The following is a 20,800-nucleotide window of genomic DNA, read 5'->3' on the forward strand; positions in this document are numbered from 1 at the left end:
CACTTACTGTGACAGTCAAATTGAATTACGTCATGTTTCCGATATCAAACAAGCTGCAGTCTAAGTTTTATGTTGGACGCAAGCCTCTTAAAGATTGACAACCGTGACCTAAATCTTTCGGGTTTAGGATTTAGGACACTGAAGCAGGGGAAATAGGCAAAGAAGACACAGGAGAGAGGGATAGCTTATGAGTACATGTGGATTGATCTAATTTCTGTGACAACATAAATGCCTATTTCCTAGCATTACAAACTCAAGTTTCTGTCTCTAAAGCATTAGAGCATCATCTGTGCACACGTTATGATGGAGAGTTCAACTCTGCAGCATGTAAGAAAAAATAGTTTACGGTTTAAGCCTGTATGGAAATTCATGTCTAGATTTACAAGTAAAGAGTTCACACAAATTAAAGATAAACTGTTCTCTTGAATTTGCCAAACTGTCCTGCTACTCACTTGTACTGACTAAATCAGGAAAAAAAGTTCTACAAAAACATCTGCTACTTTATTTGCTAGGAAATAAAGCATGCCCTCCAAATGATCACATACAAATAATATACTGAACTAGAATAAAGATACATACACAACCTGAGATTTTAATTCTAGTATTTTACCACAATTTTGTATCTTTGATTAACTTTTTTTTCCTTTGGTTATTAATATGTTGATCATTCTTTTTATCAACTTTTACTGTTCAAGTAAAATAACAAAGAAATTGAACACCAGGTAATAAAATGAAAAAGCACATTACCTTTCATGAAATCAAACGTGCATTTCCCTTTAACAAATTGTTCCTAGGTGTAGCGAATTTACACCTGGTTTAGTACTTGAAGTCATTTTATGCAAAGATGTTCCCTGTGTATTTATTCATGCTTCATTGATGGAGATTTTTTATTGCTGAATGCAGGACTATAGCCTACTTATGTATCTGAGGTTGGCATTCTCACTTAACTGAATCTAACAGGTACTGAAGAGGAAGCCAAATATTAGACAATGTTGCATTGAATCTCTACATGTTCAGGAGCCAGAGGCAAAATGCCCTGAACAATGTCCTACATGATAGAGAGAATCCTTTCTAAAGTGCACCAACTGTAAGGAGACAAGTCTGTGAGGCTGGGACTTTCTTCACGTCTTGTTTAGGCAACTCATCATTTGTGGTTGTTAGGTTTCTCCAGCTGTTTTGTTGATCTTACAAACTGCCTCAGTGGCTTGCTCTGGCAGGTGTGATGGATCTGACAGAATCGAGGTGGTTATACTGAGATGCCGAAGGGTGTTCAGCACCACTGGAATAAAGGGCCAGAAAAGAATCAAGGAGAACAATTAGTCTGATTGCAAACAAATTCACGTAGTACACAGTGAAGTTACAGCAGGGATGAATGATCTATTATGCAATGTACAGATACACAGATATTCTTGCAGTACACACGGAGCCTCAACAATGCAACATCAAAGACACTGAAGTGCAATGTTTACAGAGTGGAGATCTAGTATTTTGACTGCACTATTCAACAAAATCCCAACTTGTTCCAATAGAGACAGTATTAACAACTGCAAGATATGAACTTGCTGCTTCAGAATGGAGGTGGATTGAGAAACAGGCATCAGATTCAATCTCCCCCAAACTTCATGGGCATTTGAAAGCTAAGCACAGATTCAAACATCTTCATAACAAGACAAACCACTTTCCTGACCCCTAACCCATCTCAAGAGTGTTTGAAATCTGGATTAAAATGTTGCGTCTTGAATCTATATTTAGTTTCTGGTCTCTACAAATAAAAGTTAAATTATTTTTTCTCCTCAGTGCTAACACTCAAGAAATGCTCAAAATGAATTTCACTGGCAACAACAGTTCTTAATTTTCCATTGCAACAATGCAAGAGGGTTGAAAACTCACATCCTATATCATGCCTTCCTTCCCTATCCCATGCTGAATTTCCAAGAGGAAACTGTATGGTAACAATTATTATAGTATTAAATTACCACCAGTTAGATCTCTACTTACTTGGCCTCAGAACACGGAGCGAACAATGCTCATCCAGCCAAGCCATTGCAGTCTGGTTCAGGTCCTCTAAACTGGTCGTAGACACCATTCTATTGAAGGTCTCAAACAATGGCTTAATGATAATACTAAACTGCAAATCATTGAAGGTTAAGGGGAAAAAAAAGAGGAGCACGGTGCATCTTAATAAAAAAAACCAAAATCATCAATAGTTCAATGCAAGTGGAAAAGAGAAGGCATTTAAATGGACTTCAACCAGGAAAGGGACACTAACATTTAAAGAAACATTTCTACCTGTGATATTAAAATAAAATAAAATCGAATGTCAGTGCTCTTCAGCTATGTTGTTTTTCTACTTTAGTAATTCATTCTGGATGAACAGTGAAATTAGACTGATCTATTTACAGTCACTTTCAATGCTTGGTCCCCATGCACTAGCATTATGCTGTAGAATATGGGTTGCAAATAATAGAAAGGAACTTTTAAAAGAAATAATGAAAAATGTTTCTAGTCCTAATAGTTTGTGTCCCTCCTTTTTATTATACTGTTGTTATAAAAAGATGCAGCTAGCCTTAGACACAGCCTATGAAACCGTGGGACATCCCTCTTGGGGACAGCTCTGCTGATCAGAATCCTTTGGCAACCAGTGCTAAAGCTATGGACATGCAGCTACTTTTTTTGGTTTCCCAAGCTTTAGGGATTCCCCCACTTAACTCCTCTACCCTGAAGGATGGACACTGTGATGGCTACAACCCTACTAGAAAAGGAGGACTGGACAGGATTCTCAAATTGTAATGGGTTGAAAGATACTGAGCAACATCTGATCATTCCCTCCTGCTAGCAGAAGGCTGCATCCTTCAGAGCACACTTAGCCTCTGCTGCCCCATGTAGCAGGGACTGGGAGCAGATATCAAATCAGGGTGTCCTATATCGCAGCTGAAATTGTCACTAAGCTTGACCTACAAAGCAATTTGTTATGATGATGTTTGAATAATTCTAGAATAAAAACAACCCGCCCCCAACTAAATCAAAACTTAAAATCAAACCAGCTTGTGAAATATGTACCCACGGAACATATCCAGGGCTTTAAAGATAGTTCAGTTTTATGATCAGTGGCCCTGAGAATCTACCACAATCTTTAGATCTTCTGATAACAGTAAAAAAAAATTTCCAATTCCATCAAAGCGTGGAAATATGGCATAAACAAGTCTCAACATTGTAATATGCTCCTGGGTACCCTCCAATACTAATGGCCAAGATCAATCTAATTATTTCCTGTTATGTTTAAAGGGACTGCCTGTGCTTATCCCCCCGTGTACAATGACTGGAAAGGTAATGTAACAGGCTATTCTTCAGCTATCTTTACCAGCCCAAGATCAGCTTACTCATCCCCCTCCTTTACGTAGCAGAAACTCTTACGGGATTTTCAGATTTATGTATGAACCTCCTTCCCTTCACTGCTTTACAGTCATTTCACCCTGGTGAAAAGTTTCGTTAGTCATCACAACTGCTGACTACGGGCACAGATAGCCTCCTAAGCTTTCACTGGACAGTATTCTGGAAAATGTCAGTGTGTCCTGAGAATTACACCCAATTGCTAAAAAGGTACTTGGAGGCATAGTCTGCTATGAGAGGTGGTTTGCTGACAGTATTATTCACTCCCTCCAAGGTCCCTGCTGCAAACTGCCTAAAACAATAGCTCTGATAAGCATAAACTGCCCAGTTCATCTCAGTGAGGCATTAACTCTGAAACCTCATGATGGCAATTTAGATCCCAACAACCATTTTACTGATGATCATTTAGGAGAAATATCCAACTATCCCAAATTGCCTCCCACATCTTCCTGAGTGCCAAAAGTCCCAATTGCCTCCTACCGAGCTGCCAAAACTACCAGCTTCCTCCCTGACAACTTCTATAATTCTCTTAAGCCTTTTTAAAACCAGATTCTGCAGGAGTTGAACATTTTGGAGGAGTGTAAAATATAATATCCAATTAAGCAATAAATGGGATATTGTCCTTAGCTGATCAATAATTTTCACAGTTAAATCAATTGCAGGCCACTCTTTTTCTACTTTCTCTGAATCTGCTCCAGTGTGAGGTACTATAGAATGCTGCAAAATCCTTGGGCTTTTCCCACAGATGTTAGGTCAAACTTGCTGCAGAGCACATGGAAGCCTTTCCTAAAAGTAGCAAAGAGTCTTGTGGCACCTTATAGACTAACAGACGTTTTGGAGCATGAGCTTTCGTGGGTGAATACCCACTTCGTCGGATGCATGTAGTGGAAATCTCCAGGGGCAGGTATATATAAGCAAGCAAGAGGCAGGCTAGAGATAACGAGGTTAGTTCAATCAGGGAGAATGAAGCCCTCTTCTAGCAGCTGAGGTGTGAAAACCAAGGGAGGTCTCATTCTCTGCTAGAAGAGGGCCTCATTCTCCCTGATTGAACTAACCTCGTTATCTCTAGCCTGCCTCTTGCTTGCTTATATATACCTGCCCCTGGAGATTTCCACTACATGCATCCGACGAAGTGGGTATTCACCCACGAAAGCTCATGCTCCAAAACGTCTGTTAGTCTACAAGGTGCCACAAGACTCTTTGCTAGATCCAGACTAACACGGCTACCCCTCTGATACTTTCCTAAAAGTGTTGCACAATCTGACTAAGGGACAGAGTCCAGTTGTTCAGGCCCAACATTGTGGTTCCATTAAATACTGGTGAATATGAACAAAAATAATATCTTAGTTTTCTCTTAAAGCATCTGCAACTCAACACAGCGGTCAGTGCAGGTGAAACATGAAGAGAAACCAGTCTGGTTCACTGTACAGTACAAGTGAAGGGCAAAAAGAAAACCACATAAACGGTGAAAAGCACATGTGATTGTATTAAAATTAAATTTTAATAATCTCAGTAGTTATCAGTAAGGAATCGATTATTTACATACCACTTATCTTGACGGTGGTCCTTTCTAAAAAATGAACAGACGAGCTATACCTCAGGGACAGTATTCACTAAATTTTAACAGTTTTTAAGCCATAATAACGAATAGTAATAATACTTTGCAATCCTACAGCACCTTCCTTCCAAACCTCTCGAAGAGCTTTACAAACATTAATGGATTTATACCTCACAATACCCTGTGAAGCAGGGAAATATTATTTGCATTTTACAAATGAGAAAATGGAGGAACAGAATTACTTAAATGACTGGCATGAGTTATTGGCGAAGCTGGGATTAGAACCCAGTGTTCCTGACTCCCAGTCCTATTCTCCAGTCACAAGCCTCTACAGATTTAGAGCTTTTTTTATATAAATTCAATGTACAGTACCACAGTGAAAGGATACAATCCAAAACTTCCAGTTCTGGAGGGTCCTGTTTCTCACATACTCATCAAACATACTCCGCATGTGATCAAATCTCTGTCGGGTTATGGGAACCCCGGTAGCAGGGAGCTGCTGTTGACAAGAACTGAAGAAAAAGGCCAGAGCTCAAAACCTCTTTCCAGAAAGGAGATATTTCTCTTCCAAACCAAACACTAATACAGGACAAGCACCAAACACCAGTACCATGGGACTGATGCCGCCTATTAGGAGGTAATCCACTAAAATGAAGAGGACAAACCTCATTCATTTCATGACTCATTAATGTGTATTGTGTAACACTCTTTTCCTATCAGCTTTGTATATATGCATTTAGCAAAGAGAATTTTCAAGCTCCTAAGCTTTTATTATTACAAATAATAGAGCTAAAAGCAAAGTAAAACATCTAACAATGTAATTTTCAGGGCCCACTTAGAAAGGAATAAAAACAAACACTAATATTTTCTTCAAATTCCCATGATTTTAGAACACAGCCCAAATTAAAGGATGAATTTAAAATCAACTGAATAGATTTTATCAACTCCTACAAATATAATTGATTGCTTGCCTCAAAACCCTAATTACATAACAGAACACTTAACAAGTCTGTGGCTGAAAAGCACTACAGACCACAAAATGCTTTAAAATGAGGTAATGATAGTTACCTTCCATTGTAAAGGTGGGGAAACTGAGGCACAGAGCTGTTAAAGTGACTTGCCCAAGGTCACGTGGGAAGTCAGTCGCAAAGCCAGGAAGAGATCCCTGCACCCTAACTCTCAATCCTGTGCTCTATTCACTGGACTTTATTTCTTCCAATAATGAAAGATTACATACAAAAGGACAGTTGCACCTAAACTACTTTAAGGGACATGATTTCTGATCAACGGTACAATACAGCTTTGAACACAATGCCCCCTGACCACTTCTCAGAAGTGGGCCATTTTTGGTGTTACCACCGTATACACCAATACTCAGAGCCCACTGAAGGTCAACACAGAAGCCTACTGATGCCCATCCTATTATGACTTTGCTTTTTCATTGGGATCCACTGATTTTTTTCTCCTCTTCAATGCCCTGCTGACATTTAACTTAATATTAGATGCAGACACCCAGTGTTATTACCCAAAGAAATGCTCCCCATGCTCTGGTCATTATGGAAAAAAGGTAACAATTCCCCTCAAAACCTCACATGATGGTAGCGTTTAGCTCCTCGATCTCCTCCCGGAGGCGCCTAGTTTCCTCTTGTGACTGCATTCTCTCCTGCTGTAGTTTAGCGATATATTCCACAGTCTTCTGGAGCGTGATTGCATGGCTGATCTGTACCGAAGACGAACACAAAGTTGACTTTCTGGAGTTGAGCTATACAGCCTCAGAGTTTGCCCCAAACCAAATATAGCACCTACAGAAGCATTTCTGCCCCTTTATCACATTCCTTATCCACCCCGAAAGTGCTATGGAAGAGCAATTAACCAATTAGGTATTTATCCTGACCCTTATTAGCACTGGTATAGTGAAAGATGCATGTGTGTGTGCAACATGCCCTCTATTTCCCAAATTGGATTTTGACTACTTTCTCAATGGAAGTGTTTAAACTGTTCGTTAATCACTTTTCCCCTTAACAAGTATTCATAACTTTTTATGAGGGGTGTGATGTCTTCTCTGATGGTTTAACGTTACTAAAAGTTGTATGTTAAGGAGATAATTCAGAACATTTGATTCTATAGGGTTTGGCGGTCTCATTATCAATAAACAGATGGGAGTGTGGTCTAGTGGTTATTAAAAGGGGCCAAACAGCATTACTGAGTTCTATTCTAGGATCTGCCTCTGTGTGCACTTTTGACAGGACAGAAATAAATAAGACCTACATTTATTATAATCCATTAAAATCATTTCAATAAATAAAATAAGATGTTGCATCAGTGAGCCCCCCTCACTTTGACTCAGATCAATCCACCCTGGGCTTTAAGCAGGTCACAATCTTTCTGTGCTACAGTTTACCTATCTGTCAAATTTGTACATGACCTGCCTCAGAGCGATGTTGTAAGGATTAAGGAATGTTTGTAAAATACTCTGGAAATGGTTGAGGAAAGGAACCATATTTTGAAGCATTACCAATGCTGTATCTATGATCAAGTCTCTGTTACTGAGGCTCCAGAAAGCACTGCCCAGTTTCCGTTCTTTCCTCCTCGGTTCCAAAACTGAAGCTCATCCTCAAACATGACCCCCTGCAATTTTGAGACTGGTACCAGTGGTAAAGTTAAGAGAACAAGAGCTGGCACGCACTCAGCTACCTGGCCAGTAGCAACAGATTCTCTTCTACCCATCCTGGGAATCCTCACCTAAACTCTTATGTCACAGATGTGTCAAGTAACTTCACTTTGATGTGTACTTCACATTCTCCAGTGAAACAAGTGATGCTTGGGTTTATTAACAACCCTTTTCAAAACGAGTGATGGTTTCTATAACTTCTCTTCAGATTAAAAATGCACAGCACTCATGGACAACTTACTGACTTAGAGTTAGCTGATACCAAGCTGTTCAGGGTGCTAAAACCAATCTTGATATTAAATCTTCTTTTTTGTTCTGCTGAAATATGCTTCATCCTTCGATTCTACATAAATAAATAAAATTAACTCATCAGTCTATGCTGGTTTCTTCACCACTGTCCTATGGTCATTTTTGCTATTACAATCTATACAATTTTATCTTTTGCTGAATTAAAATTACCATGGAATCTACAGATCTTTCTAATGCTGCAAATATCATAGTGATATTAATTACTTGCACATGGCAATTTAAACACTTTCAGAAGTGCCCACAGTATTAAATGCAAACAAAAAATGCTTTAATAGGGTTTTCTTCTTAGTTTTATGAACACTTCTATTAGTTTTAAGTTTCATGTTTAAAAATACCCCCTAAAATTCTGACAGTGTCTCTTTACATACTTAGACCTTTAAAATTACCTGCAAATTATGGGTCTGACCCACCATTCCTAGCGCAGCAAAAACTCCCACTGAAGTCAGTGGACTTTAGGAGTGTGAAAGAAACCTAATACTGGGCCCTAACATTTGGGATACAACCTTTGGCACATATGGATGCTTTAAATAATTGTTTGGCTTATGTGCTACTACACATTTCTAAAGCTGTCAAACATCTTTTTCCACCAGAACCCTGAAGAAGGACTAATCAGATTTAGCACTTTTATAGTGCTTTACAGAAGACGGGTAACTGTCATCAGCCTCCTTTTACAGAGGGGAAAAATGAGGAAGAACAAGGTTGTGTGATGTAGGCGTCCACTCAACGAGTCAGTGGCAGATTCTGGAACAAAACCTAGATTTCCTGACTCGCAATCCAATGCCCTACTCCCTGGACATGCTGCTGTACTGTAATCTAAGCAGTTTTGCTCAGCAAGACCATCACTTTTAGTTTCGAGAATGACGACATTCCAAAAAGAGTAAAGAATGGAAGGCTAAAGGTGGTCAAACATCAAAGAGCCTATAACAATCACTGATCCTTTGATTGCTTACCAACATATTGGAACTTAAAACATTTAAAATACAAAGCACTCAGAGTCACCAATATTTTTGTCAAAACGGCTACAAAATTTGATTCACTGTATGTTTGTTTCCCCAAGGACACCACATCATCTAGTGACTGCCTACTTCTAAACAAAGAAACAGAGTTGACAGCCTTCTTTGGTCTGTTGTGGCTTTCGTTGTGTTTCTTGTATAATCAAGGACAAATTCTACGAAGGCCAACAAGTGTGAGAGATACAGCCAAGGCCTCTAGCAGTCTGATTTAACAACTGGCATTTCTGTAGTGGCTCTTCCTCCAAAGTAAATCCACACAACAACTTGGAATGGAGCTTGTAAGGTTATTCACATGGATGGCTCAAAACATTTGTTCTTGCACACTTGGCTAGGACTCTCTTAGTAACCATAGCAGCTCAGTGTTTTGCCATTCCATGGCTAGACTGGAGGGTGGCTCTCTTCTGTACCTGGGTCAGTGCATTCTTTCTGCTCTGCAGACAGGAACCCCTATCCATGTGCAACTGGTATGGCCAGTCCTCCATCCTTCCAGCTCTCTGTGTGGAAAGACATCCTGGAGGGTATATTCGGCTCCTGCTATTCCATGTGCATGCCCTCCAGAAATTCTATCCCTTGCTGATGTGTTAGATAGCATGGTAGATACAGATGCACAAAATGGGAGTGATGGCAGAAAAGCGGCTGTCCGAGCAGACACTGAACTGTGTAACTGTATAAGGTGACTGTAATGCCATTTACAAAATCAAGGTTAGAAACCGTAGTGTCGACACAGCCTTACAGTGAACTTGGCTATAATGATACTCCTTGTGCAGCTGAGGGATTTCAGTGCATTTCAACGGGTTTTCACTGCAACAGATTCCACTGTGCTAATCTTCTTGGAATGCAGCAGTTATCCTACCAGCTAGGTGTTGGCTGCTGCATTTTAAGGAGAGCAGAGGAGGATGAGGAGAAGAGAAGATGCCACTGTCCCCTGGATGGATCGATGAAGGGTGAGAAAAATTCCCAACTCCAGCTCATGCTGCAGCTGTTGCAAGGAGAGAAGCAGAGACAGGCCAGCCAGGAAATATCTGGCCTCTAGTGGGGGCAAGGAGAGATCTTTGTAGAGGATTTTTTTTTTTTAAACCAGGCTGGCCCTATCCCATTATAGTAAAACTCCACCTACAGTGACTTTTTTGTGTGGAAGAACACCCTCCACTATATAGAGACAATTTATACAGTAGGGAACACTTCCCCAAGTGAAGTGCAGCCACCCCTCTGGGGAAAAATGGCAGCTCTTTAATAGCACACAGCAACAGTACCACTTTCTGCACAGGAAGAGTGAAGACACCAAGTCAAAATGAATCTTTGAGGGGAATGTCAGAGAGTCTTAATCTAAAATTATCTCAATATGAATTCACCCAGGCCATTAAGGCTAACACCCCACCAGTGGTATATGTATCACTGTGTTTGTACAAGGAGAGGAGATTTGACAGAAAGGAAGTCAGCTGGAGTTCTGTTTCCACTAAATTGACCTGCTGTTTCATTATCATTAAACTTCACTGAGCTCCAGTGTATTCAGTCTTGCACTTTCTTTGGGCTTTGGGAAAAGACCAAACAGCGAAGTGGCCAGGGACTATCAGAAAGTACCAGACTCAGCCAGGTGAAATCACCCCAACAAACAGCACTGAAGATCAGAAGCCTCCAAAACTGAGCAGCCAGAAGAGCTCCTAACAGAACAGCAATAATCTGGATGGAAAACCACGTGCACAGACAAACTAGAATGGCTTAGAAGTCTAAGGCTAAAACCAGCTGAACAACAGATCTACCAGTTAAAACCTAGATCTGTCATAAGGGTTATATGAACTACAGTATAAAATACTGTCATGGTTGAGAATGAGAAACAGAAATACAGCCTCCTTGTGCATGCTGGATAACAAATCACTGCTGAGCAGGGCAACATCAGTACCATTACAAAGCCTGAAGCCATAATGAAATGTTTAAAGTAAAATACAGCAACACAAATGTAATGCAAGCTAAGCCGCAACCACACATGCAACCTCATTTATCAAGTGACTTACAGTCTAGTCTCTACAGTCTAAATCAGGAAATCGATAAGCTACAAAGACAAATAAGGAAGAAAAAACTCAAAGGATGGAACATGTACCTTAAATGCAGCCATCTGAGGGTCAGTTGTGGATTTTCCTGAGCAATTATTCTGTGGAGACTGAGGACTGGGGCTTTGTTCAGATGGGCAGGGAGAGGCCTGTCCTGAATTCTGACAATCTCGGCCTTCAAAAAGGAAGCATCAGATCATTAAAAAAATAGCTCTTTATAACAAACTGAACTGTTGAGCAGCAGTTTCTACCCAGGTCATTTAATCTAGCCACTGACTGCACTTCTAGAGCATCCACTGCTGTAATATCTAGGTTCTAGTAGGATGATCAGATGGCTAGAAAATCCAAATATTTCACAAGCAATGGCTAAACGCCTTGTGGCAACACGTTCTCTCCACTTCAGGCAAATGTGTGGTAGGGTGTCTAGGACCTAAACTGACTATCCTACCGTGACCTATTTGCACTATGACCCTCCAAGTTCCTAAAGCAAGAAGCAAAATATTTAAATAATTTCTTACTGTCCCATGGAAGTAGAGCACTAAGGGAAGAGGCCAGGGACTCCTACTGTTGCAAGGAACCCTTGGTAAGGTGTGAGGCTAGAATGTGTTTAGACACCCTCTAATGAAAGCTGTTGTAGAAGTGGTGCAAAGTATTAGAATTATATTTATTATATTAAATGACATACTCTATAGCATTTTATGGAGTACTGAAATGCAACCGCTTCTGGAGTGGACTAGTACAGCGTAACAGTGCACAGAAACACTAACCAAAAGCTTAGGGCAAGAACTGAAGACTATTATAGACAATTGAAAGTGTAGGGAATGGGGCTCACAAGCTATTTCTACAAAGAATTCCCCAAGATATGCAATAACCACAGCTGGCCAAGATCTGTTTTACATCCCCTTAAAGGTAGATGCATATGGGGGAGAGTCAGAGAGTTTAGGTCTCTAACTTACTAGGTGTCGGTGAGGGAACTTGTGAACAGGTACTGTGGGAAGGGATTTGCTCTCCTTTCACATCTTGGACTGCACTAGGAGAGAAGAGATGCGAGACTGTGGACTGCACTTGCTGGTTACTCGGAGCTTGCTGTGCTTGACCAACCAGAATGTTACTATGGAATTCCATCACCCCGGGAGCCTAGAAACAGCACAGGAATATTACAGAAAGAAAAATACAAAGGATTCTATTATCTTGTTTTTCAATGGGAGTGTATAATGTTAAATTAGTACATAACTATCTGATGACAGGAACTCCCCAAACTAGTGCTAATATATTATGAACAATCAAGCACAAAAGTCAGACTTCTGGCAAGAGTCCCACATGTTTTCATAATTCAGTACAATGTTAGAATATGTTAGTAGCAGTGAAAAAGCAATTTCCTCTTATTATACACAGGGTACACTTAACATTTCTGTCTCCCATGCACTCAAACATACTGGACAAACACACTGGCATACTCAAGACAAACTTCTCAACTGGCAAGTGGAAAGTCCAGCTGGATTCTTTCTGGCTCTTTCATCATCATCACTTATGGGCCTATCACAGGGGTGGACTGGTGAGATTCCGTGGCATGCAATGTGCAGGAAGTCAGACAAGATGATCATGATGGTCCATTCTTGACTGAAAGTCTATGAGTCAAAAAACCCACGGCAACTGGTGTCTGTTATGAATTCTGTTGACGTGTAAGCCACAGAAGAAACCAGTTCACCTTCCCGAAGCTGTGCAGATTATATAGTGCTAACAGCCACACAATGTAGATAAATCAAAAGTTAACAGATAACTCTGAGCACACCAACAGATCTGTTGAGTAATGAGGGGACATCTATACCTAGTCACTTTTTGAAGTATTACCACACTTTAAGGCTCTAACAACATGCAAACTCCAGTCCAAAGATTTTTTTTTTTTCCTTTTCCTTACTCTGGGAATTGCAGCTGGTGCAATTACAACACTAGGTGGAGACATGGCCGGAGTCAAAATCCTCTCTCTTTTTAAAGGTGCTGGGGTTACGATCACAGCTCTGGACTGTCCCTGAAAGGCAGCTGAAGAATACAACTGAAGTTAGAATCGTTATTGACACGAAAGATCTGGAGAATGTTATGTAGGGAACAAACTAGTGTTGATTGGGAGAATGGACTAAATGGGACCAAACAGGTATTTTCTGTACAACTTCGCCAAATCATCTTTATTCTAAGTTCTCTCAAAGATCAAGCTGCAACACAAACTGCCACTGCTAGGTGGCTCCAAGATACAAAAAGGGCTTATAACAGCTTCAGATACCACACATCATACAGATCTCTGAGTTGGCTATGGATCAAGTGTTTTAATTTATGTGAGTTTTATAACTGATGTAAGTGCACCTTGAGGATGTGACAGGTGTACTTTGCAACCTAATTTGGGACAGAATTGATGTTGAGCCCATTAACAACGAAGCCATTAATTGTCCAGCCAGAGGTGCAAATTCCATGGGTAACATAGGGGCACACCTTAGCCCCAGCATACGAAGGCAGCTATATGCTCTTGCTAAGAAAGGGCCTAGAACACATTTCACTAGGTCAGTAGTGCATTTCTTGGCTGTTGACGGCACATGGCCTCTTGCTTTTTAATTTATTAGGTGCACATAGGAATGGCTTAGAAACACATCCAGTAGTGTCTTAATGCTATTAACCATGGATCAAGCTACTTCAAGTGACACATCTTTGTGCTAGGATTTGGGATGCAGCATACTTGAGGATGTTAATGGGGGTTTCTTGTGGGCTGCCACAGCATCATGCCCATGGCGGGTAGACACACAAACTCTTTTGCTTTTCAGTAATTTCCATTTCACAATAATCCTTCAGGCTGTGTATTTCTGGAGGATTGGCTATAGCAGTGGTTCTCAACAAGGGATCTGGGGACCGCTAGTGGGCCACAAGCAGGTTTCAGGGGGGCCTGTCAAGCAGGACCAGCATTAGACTCGCTGGGGTCCAGGGCAGAAAGCCAAAACCCCACTGCATGGGGCCTAAAGCCAAAGTGTGAGCAACGTAGCTTTGCAAGGGCCCCTGTGGCATGGGGCCCTGGGCAACTGCCCTGCTTGCTACCCACTAACATGTGCCCTGGCTTTTATATGCAGAAAATCAGTTGTCATGGCACAGGTGGGCCATGGAGTTTTTATAGCAGGTGGGGGGGGAAAGACTCGGAAAGAAAAAGGTTGAGAACCCCTCCGCTATAGCGTATTTTGGATGACTTAAGTCACTTGGGTCCTCAGCCAGGTCATTTTAGCACATCCCTGAAGGCAGTGTACAATAATCCCAAGAAATAAACGTGCTGCCTGTTCTGTGTTATCGTGGAGACTGTGTAGCCCCTTGGCAGCTGTTCCTGATGAGAAATTCAGCGCTCTCTCATTTGGCTCATGCTTGCTGCTCTCAGACATCTGCAGTAGATGGTGGGTTGGACTGAACGCTCAAATGTCGTAGATACCCACAGTCAGATTCTTATCAGATTTTAATCTATGTGTTACATCTTTGCGACCGTGAACCAATAATATTTCTCCATATCATTTGCATTCAGAGCAAATGGGCCAACATAGGGACATTTCAGAAACTGCCTCTGAAACAAGCTCAAATCCTGAGGGGTCTGTGGCTTCTGCTGCCTTTAGAGTGTTAACATGGTCCTGAAAACAGACACTGCTTGCCTGAATCTCTCAGAGCCCCAAGCTAGGCATCTTGAGGCAAAGGCACACGAATCCTAAAACTTTATTTCTTAAGGTCCCGTATCACTGAAATGTCTTCCTCCTCGCTACACCGGCCCTGCTCGTAAGCATTAACATTCATGGGGCTGGTCTACACTTACAGTGGTGTGTAGACCACAGACACGTTACACCCAGTTAGCAATAGCAGTGTAGACGGTGAGGCACAGCTTAGGCGAGTAGAGTAGAGTGTCCTACATGCCTGGGTACATATTCTACATGGTTCTCTGCACACCCAAGCAGTGCCTCCCACATCCACACTTCTATTTTTAGCGAAAGGCTCCGGCAAGGGGGAGGCAGAGAGGAAAGGCTCCAGCAGCTCCCCGCTGCCAAAGCCTTTTACTGCCATATGTAGCTCCACGCACTGCAGTGAGTGTGGACACAGCCTGCTTTTCAATGTGGAGTGTAGCTACAGGTACCCTATGTGCCGCGGCAAGTGTAGACAAGGCCACAGAAACAGAGGAACAGCCCCATTTGATCAAACAGTTTGGTCCGTTTAATCAGGTATATCCCTTTGAAAAGAAGCCAATACCTGAATTAACACTCTGCACCTGTCTAGTGCTCCGAGAGCTCTGAGTACCTCAGCATACAACTGAGGTAGGTAAATATCCTCATGTTACACAGGGAGTCACTGAAGCAAAGAGGGGTGAAATGGCTTGCTAAAGGCAACCAAAAAACTCAGTTGCAAAGCCAGGAACAGAATCCAAGACCTCCTGATTCCCAGTACTATGCAAACTCCAATGGTCCATCCTGCCTCCCTTATAACCAGATTAAAATTCAGGGCTGTGGGAAATGCCTTTTTTTGTTGTCATCCTGAATGTTTACTTGGAAAGTGGATTCGGAGAAGGCAGTGCTAGTAACAATAAATATCCTCACCATCAAGATTTCTAGGTACCTCCAGTGACACCCAGGGTGCTGCAGATTAGCATATTTTTGTTAATGTTATTTTCCACTTACAACAGCAACTGTGCCCCTCCCTCATGTTACTCCCTCCCAGCAGAACAAAGAGGAACCCCTGTGACTCTCACCTGGGGTGATGAAGGCATTTTTTAATACTAAGGACACCGTTTCAGGCTTTGGAACATGCACTATTTTTTGTGGCTGTTTGGGCCTCGTCCCAGCATTCGCCAGGGGAATGGCTTTAGGGAGTGCAAACGTCAGGTGGGGTTGCAGCTGAGGCCGGGGCTGCCCCTGCACAACAGCAGTCTGTAGAGTCAGGTTACAAGGCACTCCTCCCCCTGGCTGCTGCGTTGCCAGGATGAGGTTCTGGCTCTGGCTGAAGGTGGTAGCAGAGGGGTTGTGGGTCAGGGTGGTAGAAGCTGTGTGGGTAACAATGGAAGATTTGCAGAGGCCAGACTTTTGGGTTTCTGGAGTAGTAAAAGCAGACGGCTGGGAATTCAAGCTGGCATTCAGAGGCACCGTGGGCAAAGCAGCTTGGTGTGGTGGGACGGTGGGCTGCAGCAGAGACACTGGAGCTTGGAAAACCGGAAGAAATGGCTGCTGGCCACTTAGAGATGAATTGGAATTGAAGTCTGATGGCTGGATGAAAGAGCCCTCGCTTCTAATGTTGGAGCATTGGTTAGCACCAACATCAGGAATGACAGGAGCAGGTACCGGTGAGGCAATCAATCCTTCATTGAGGTTCACTGTTGGGAGTGTGCTGGGTAAAGAACCTGAGGGCAGGACAGAAGACTGTCAGGAGAGAAAAAAAAAATAGTATAGATTAATGTTTGACATTTGAGATAGGCCAGCACCAGAAGCTTTTATCTGAACCTTTCCTTACACTCAATTGTGAAAAGGGAGAATGAGGCTTAGATCTGAATCACTCCTGGTTATGCTAAGCCAACACCTTCCACATCAAGAACTAAACAACTACAACTACCTCTAGTTTTGCCCATTTCTCCTTGACTCTCCTGTAAGTGCCTTTCAGGTAAAGATCTTCCAGGGGGTTGAGATCCACAGCTCTTCAGAGGGAGGAAGTCACCAATATCCTTGTTTTACAGATAAGAAAACTGAGGTACACAGAGGTTAAGTGACTGGACCCAGGTCCCACAGCTAGTCAATGACACAGCTGGAAACAGAACCCAGCAGTTAAGTCTCCCAGTTCCCTGCTCTACCTGCTAGTCCACCCCTCCCTCTCCAGTACATATGATTTGTTATAGCAAGGCCCAACTCCATTCAGAGACAGCATTATTTCACTCAAAGCACAGAACACTCTCTCTACATAACGTAAAGGCTGTTCCTCAAAAATTAATATTTTAAAGTACAAAGAAAATTCTGTTCTGAACCTGACATGGTGGAAGACAAAGGTATTTAATTCACAACAGTGCAAGTACAGTACATGTACCAGTTATTTTTACTTCTAGGTTATTGTAATAATTTCTTTTACTGGTAAATCAGAGGAAAATATACTGTATTAACATAGTATTGTAAGTGTTTATTCAATTCTATTTACATGAGCTTGTCTGATACCACATATTAGTACGTGAAGATCTGTATAGTACTTATAAATTTGAGCTCTGGCAATTTTCACTACATAAAACCTCTTTACCTGGGACGAATGGCTGCTGGTATCTGTCATAGCAGAACTGGCAGCAGGGACAGAAGAGAAAAAGTTGCCAGAGCGACTGGATGAGAACAGATCTGAAAGAATGTGAAAACAAATATTAAATGTTTTACTCCTTATATTATGGTAGAACACTGCTACGTAGTACTAAGTAATGGGAGACTCACTGAGAATTAGCAAGTAAATGAATAAATAATTAAAAAACAAGGAAATTGCATCACCACAAAATGTACTCTGCTTATTTACAAACACGAAGATGTTTGCCTATCTTATTGAGATTTATGAACTCTTTGGGAAAGGGATTATTTCTCAGCTATGCTTGTAAAATGCCATGCAAATTTAGTGGATTTGAATGAATTTCAGCCCTGGGCAGAGGACCAGCACAAGGTCCAGGCACCACTTGAGTCCCAAACTCTTATTTTCTATTTTAAACTTTATTCTAGAGTAAATAGTGAAAAAGTAATGGAGGTCTCAGTAACATGAGACTTTGCATTTGGCTATTAAATCGTTACTAAGAAATGGGGAAACCATAGAGACTGTATATGTGAACAATGGTGTGAGAGGATTAGGAAGAAATTGTTCTCCTGTAAGGTCCTCCGTTGACACCTGATGTTCTCCCATACTATCAATGGGTAATGTTTCAAAAGCCACTTCTCTGTAAACCAGGTTCTCTGAAAGCTGTGTTCTTCCAAGTCTAATCTTAGGACACATGGACTCTTACAAGTGCATTTCAAAACCCAGTCAGGCAAAGAACTGGTCTCGCAACAGTGAGAGGATCTCTCTACAGTTTTTTTTTTTTAAATTAGATTTCAAATACTTTTGAGCTTTGGCTCCGTTTTCATGCTGTATAAAGAGGATAAATATGTTGGTTTGCATAGTTAACTTTTCTGTTCAAAACCCATTGCTGCTATAGCAGAAAGACAGTAAACTGATTTTCCCCCTTATTCTTACCCTGAAAAGATTCAAAAGTATCCATGAAATCTAGATTTGGCTGGAGAGGGATAAGTCCTGGCTGAATCATGTCAGCATTTCCTAAGTGTGCTGGAAAATACAAAAGAGAGACAGATTAATTTTGCAGGATACATGCCACTTCAGTTTACTGCAATGTGGATATGGGTTGCTTAAAGAAAGCCTGGCACTTTGCTGGAACATAAGAATGGCCTATTGGGTCCAGACCAAAGGTCTATCTAGCCCAGTATCCTGTCTTCCGACAATGGCCAGGTGCCCCAGAGGGAATGACCAGAACACAATCATCAAGTGATCCATCCCCTGTTGCTCATTCCTAGTTTCTGGCAAACAGAGGCTTGGGCAGGGGTGAGCAAACTTTTTAGCCCTAGGACCACATCTGGGTATGGAAATTGTATGGCGGTCCATGAATGCTCACAAAATGGGGGTTGGTGTGCAGGAGGGGGTGAGGGCTTCGGCTGGGGGTGTGGGTTCTGTGGTGGGACTGGGGATGCAGGAGGGTGCTGCTCCAGGCTGGGACCGAAGGGTTCGGAGGGTGGAAGGGGGATCTGGGTTGGAGTAGGGGGTTGGGGTGCAGAAGTGGGTCGGGATGCAAGCGCCGGGCGGCGTTCACCTCAAGCAGTTCCTGGAAGCAGCGGCATGTCCCCTCTCCGACTCCTATGCAGAGACATAGCCAGGAGGCTCTGCATGCTGCCCCGTCTGTGGGCACCGCCCCTACAGCTCCCATTGGCCGTGACTGCCACCCAATGGGAGCTGCAGGGGCAGTCTTTGGAGCCCCCTGGCTGCCCCTACGCATAAGAGGTGGAGGAGGGACATGCCGCTGCTTTCGGGAGCCAGGCAGAGACCTGGCATGCATGGAGTGGGGCAAACCCCGGACCCCACTCTCCAGCCGACGCTTGAGGGCCAGATTAAAATGTCTGAAGGGCCAGATGCGGCCCCTTGGCCATAGTTTGCCCACCCCTGGGATAGGGACACCATTCCTGCCCATCCTGGCTAATAACCATTGATGGACCTATCCACAATGAATTTATCTAGTTCTTTTTTGAACCCTGTTATGGTCTTGGCCTTCACAACATCTTCTGGCAAGGAGTTCCACAGGTTGACTGTGCATTGTGTGAAGAAATACTTCCTTTTGTTTTAAACTTGCTGCCTATTAATTTCATTTGGTGGCCCCTAGTTCTTGTGTTATGAGAAGTAGTAAGCAACACTTCCTTATCTACTTTTTCTACACCAGTCATGATTTTGTAGACCTCAATCATATTTCCCCTTAGCCATCTCTTTTCCAAGCTGAAAAGTCCCAGTCTTATTAAACTCTTTTCATATGGAAGCCATTCCATACCCCTAATCATTTCTGTTGCCCTTTTCTGAACCTTTTCTAATTCCAATGTATCTTTTTTGAGATGCACACAGTATTCAAGTTGTGGGCATTCCATGGATTTATATAGAAGAAACATGATATTTTCTGTCCTATTATCTATCCCTTTCTTAATTATTCCCAGAATTCTGTTAGCTTTTTTGACTGCCACTGCACACTGAGTGGATGTTTTCAGAGAACTATCCATAATGACTCCAAGATCTCTTTCTTGAGTGTTAATAGCTAATTTAGACCCCATCATTTTATATGTATAGTTGGGATTATGTTTTCCAATGTGCATTACTTTGCATTTAGCAACATTAAATTTCATCTGCCATTTTGTTGCCCAGTCACCCAGTTTTGAGAGATCCTTTTGTAGCTCTTCGCAATCTACTTGGGTCTTAACTATCTTTAGTAATTTTGTATCATCTGCAAATTTTGCCACCTCACCGTTTACCCCTTTTTCCAGATCATTTATGAATATGTTGAATAGGACTGGTCCCGTGGCAGCTTACTTTGTGTAAGAGCCTTTGGTGAGGGACCTTGTCAAAGGCTTTCTGAAAATCTAAGTACACTATCTCCACTGGATCCCCTTGGTCCACATGCTTGTTGACCCCCTCAAAGAATTCTAGTAGATTGGTGAGGCGTGATTTCCCTTTACTAAAACCATGTTGACTCTTCCTCAACAAATTATGTTCATCTATATGTCTAATAATATTGTTCTTTATTATAGTTTCAACCAATTTGCCCGGTACTGAAGTCAGGCTTACAGACCTGTAATTGCTGGGATCAGCTCTGGAGCCCTTTTTAAAAATTGGCATCACATTAGCTATCCTCCAGTCATTTGGTACAGAAGCTGATTTAAATGACAGGGTACAGACTACAGTTAGCAGTTCTGCAATTTCACATTTGAGTTCCTTCAGAACTCGAGTGAATACAATCTGGTTCTGGTGACTTACTGCTTTTTAATTTATCTATTTGTTCCAAAACCTCCTCTAATGATACCTCAATCTGGGACAGCTCCTCAGATCTGTCACCTAAAAAGAATGGTTCAGGTTTGGGAATCGTCCACATATCGCCAGCCGTGAAGACTGATGCAAAGAATTAATTTAGTTTTTCCGCAATGGCCTTATCGTCCTTGAGTGCTCCATTAGCACCTTGATCGTCCAGTGGTCCCACTGGTTGTTTAGCAGGCTTCCT

The 20,800-nt window shown here is 42.0% G+C and overlaps 1 protein-coding gene across 2 annotated transcripts in view; it reads right to left on the bottom strand.

Annotated features, from left to right (window-relative positions):
* Positions 1–482: 482 nt before the first annotated feature.
* The window catches only part of LOC120386203 (MLX interacting protein), a 61,062-nt gene continuing 40,744 nt past the window's right edge, over positions 483–20,800 (bottom strand). The window contains exons 7-17 of one of the 2 annotated variants that reach the window (XM_039505239.1): positions 18,232–18,321; positions 17,266–17,357; positions 15,743–16,406; positions 12,908–13,029; positions 11,946–12,126; positions 11,040–11,164; positions 7,861–7,962; positions 6,541–6,668; positions 5,337–5,460; positions 1,999–2,128; positions 483–1,279 (exon numbers count right to left, since the gene is read on the bottom strand). In XM_039505239.1, coding sequence (XP_039361173.1) covers positions 1,158–1,279; positions 1,999–2,128; positions 5,337–5,460; positions 6,541–6,668; positions 7,861–7,962; positions 11,040–11,164; positions 11,946–12,126; positions 12,908–13,029; positions 15,743–16,406; positions 17,266–17,357; positions 18,232–18,321 — 1,880 coding nt within the window. In that variant the 3' untranslated portion in view covers positions 483–1,157. The remainder of the gene's footprint in view (positions 1,280–1,998; positions 2,129–5,336; positions 5,461–6,540; positions 6,669–7,860; positions 7,963–11,039; positions 11,165–11,945; positions 12,127–12,907; positions 13,030–15,742; positions 16,407–17,265; positions 17,358–18,231; positions 18,322–20,800) is intronic. The other variant, XM_039505240.1, reaches the window with a different exon arrangement.

The sequence above is a fragment of the Mauremys reevesii genome, linkage group 18 (assembly GCF_016161935.1).
Source record: "Mauremys reevesii isolate NIE-2019 linkage group 18, ASM1616193v1, whole genome shotgun sequence".
Lineage (NCBI taxonomy): Eukaryota > Metazoa > Chordata > Testudines > Geoemydidae > Mauremys > Mauremys reevesii.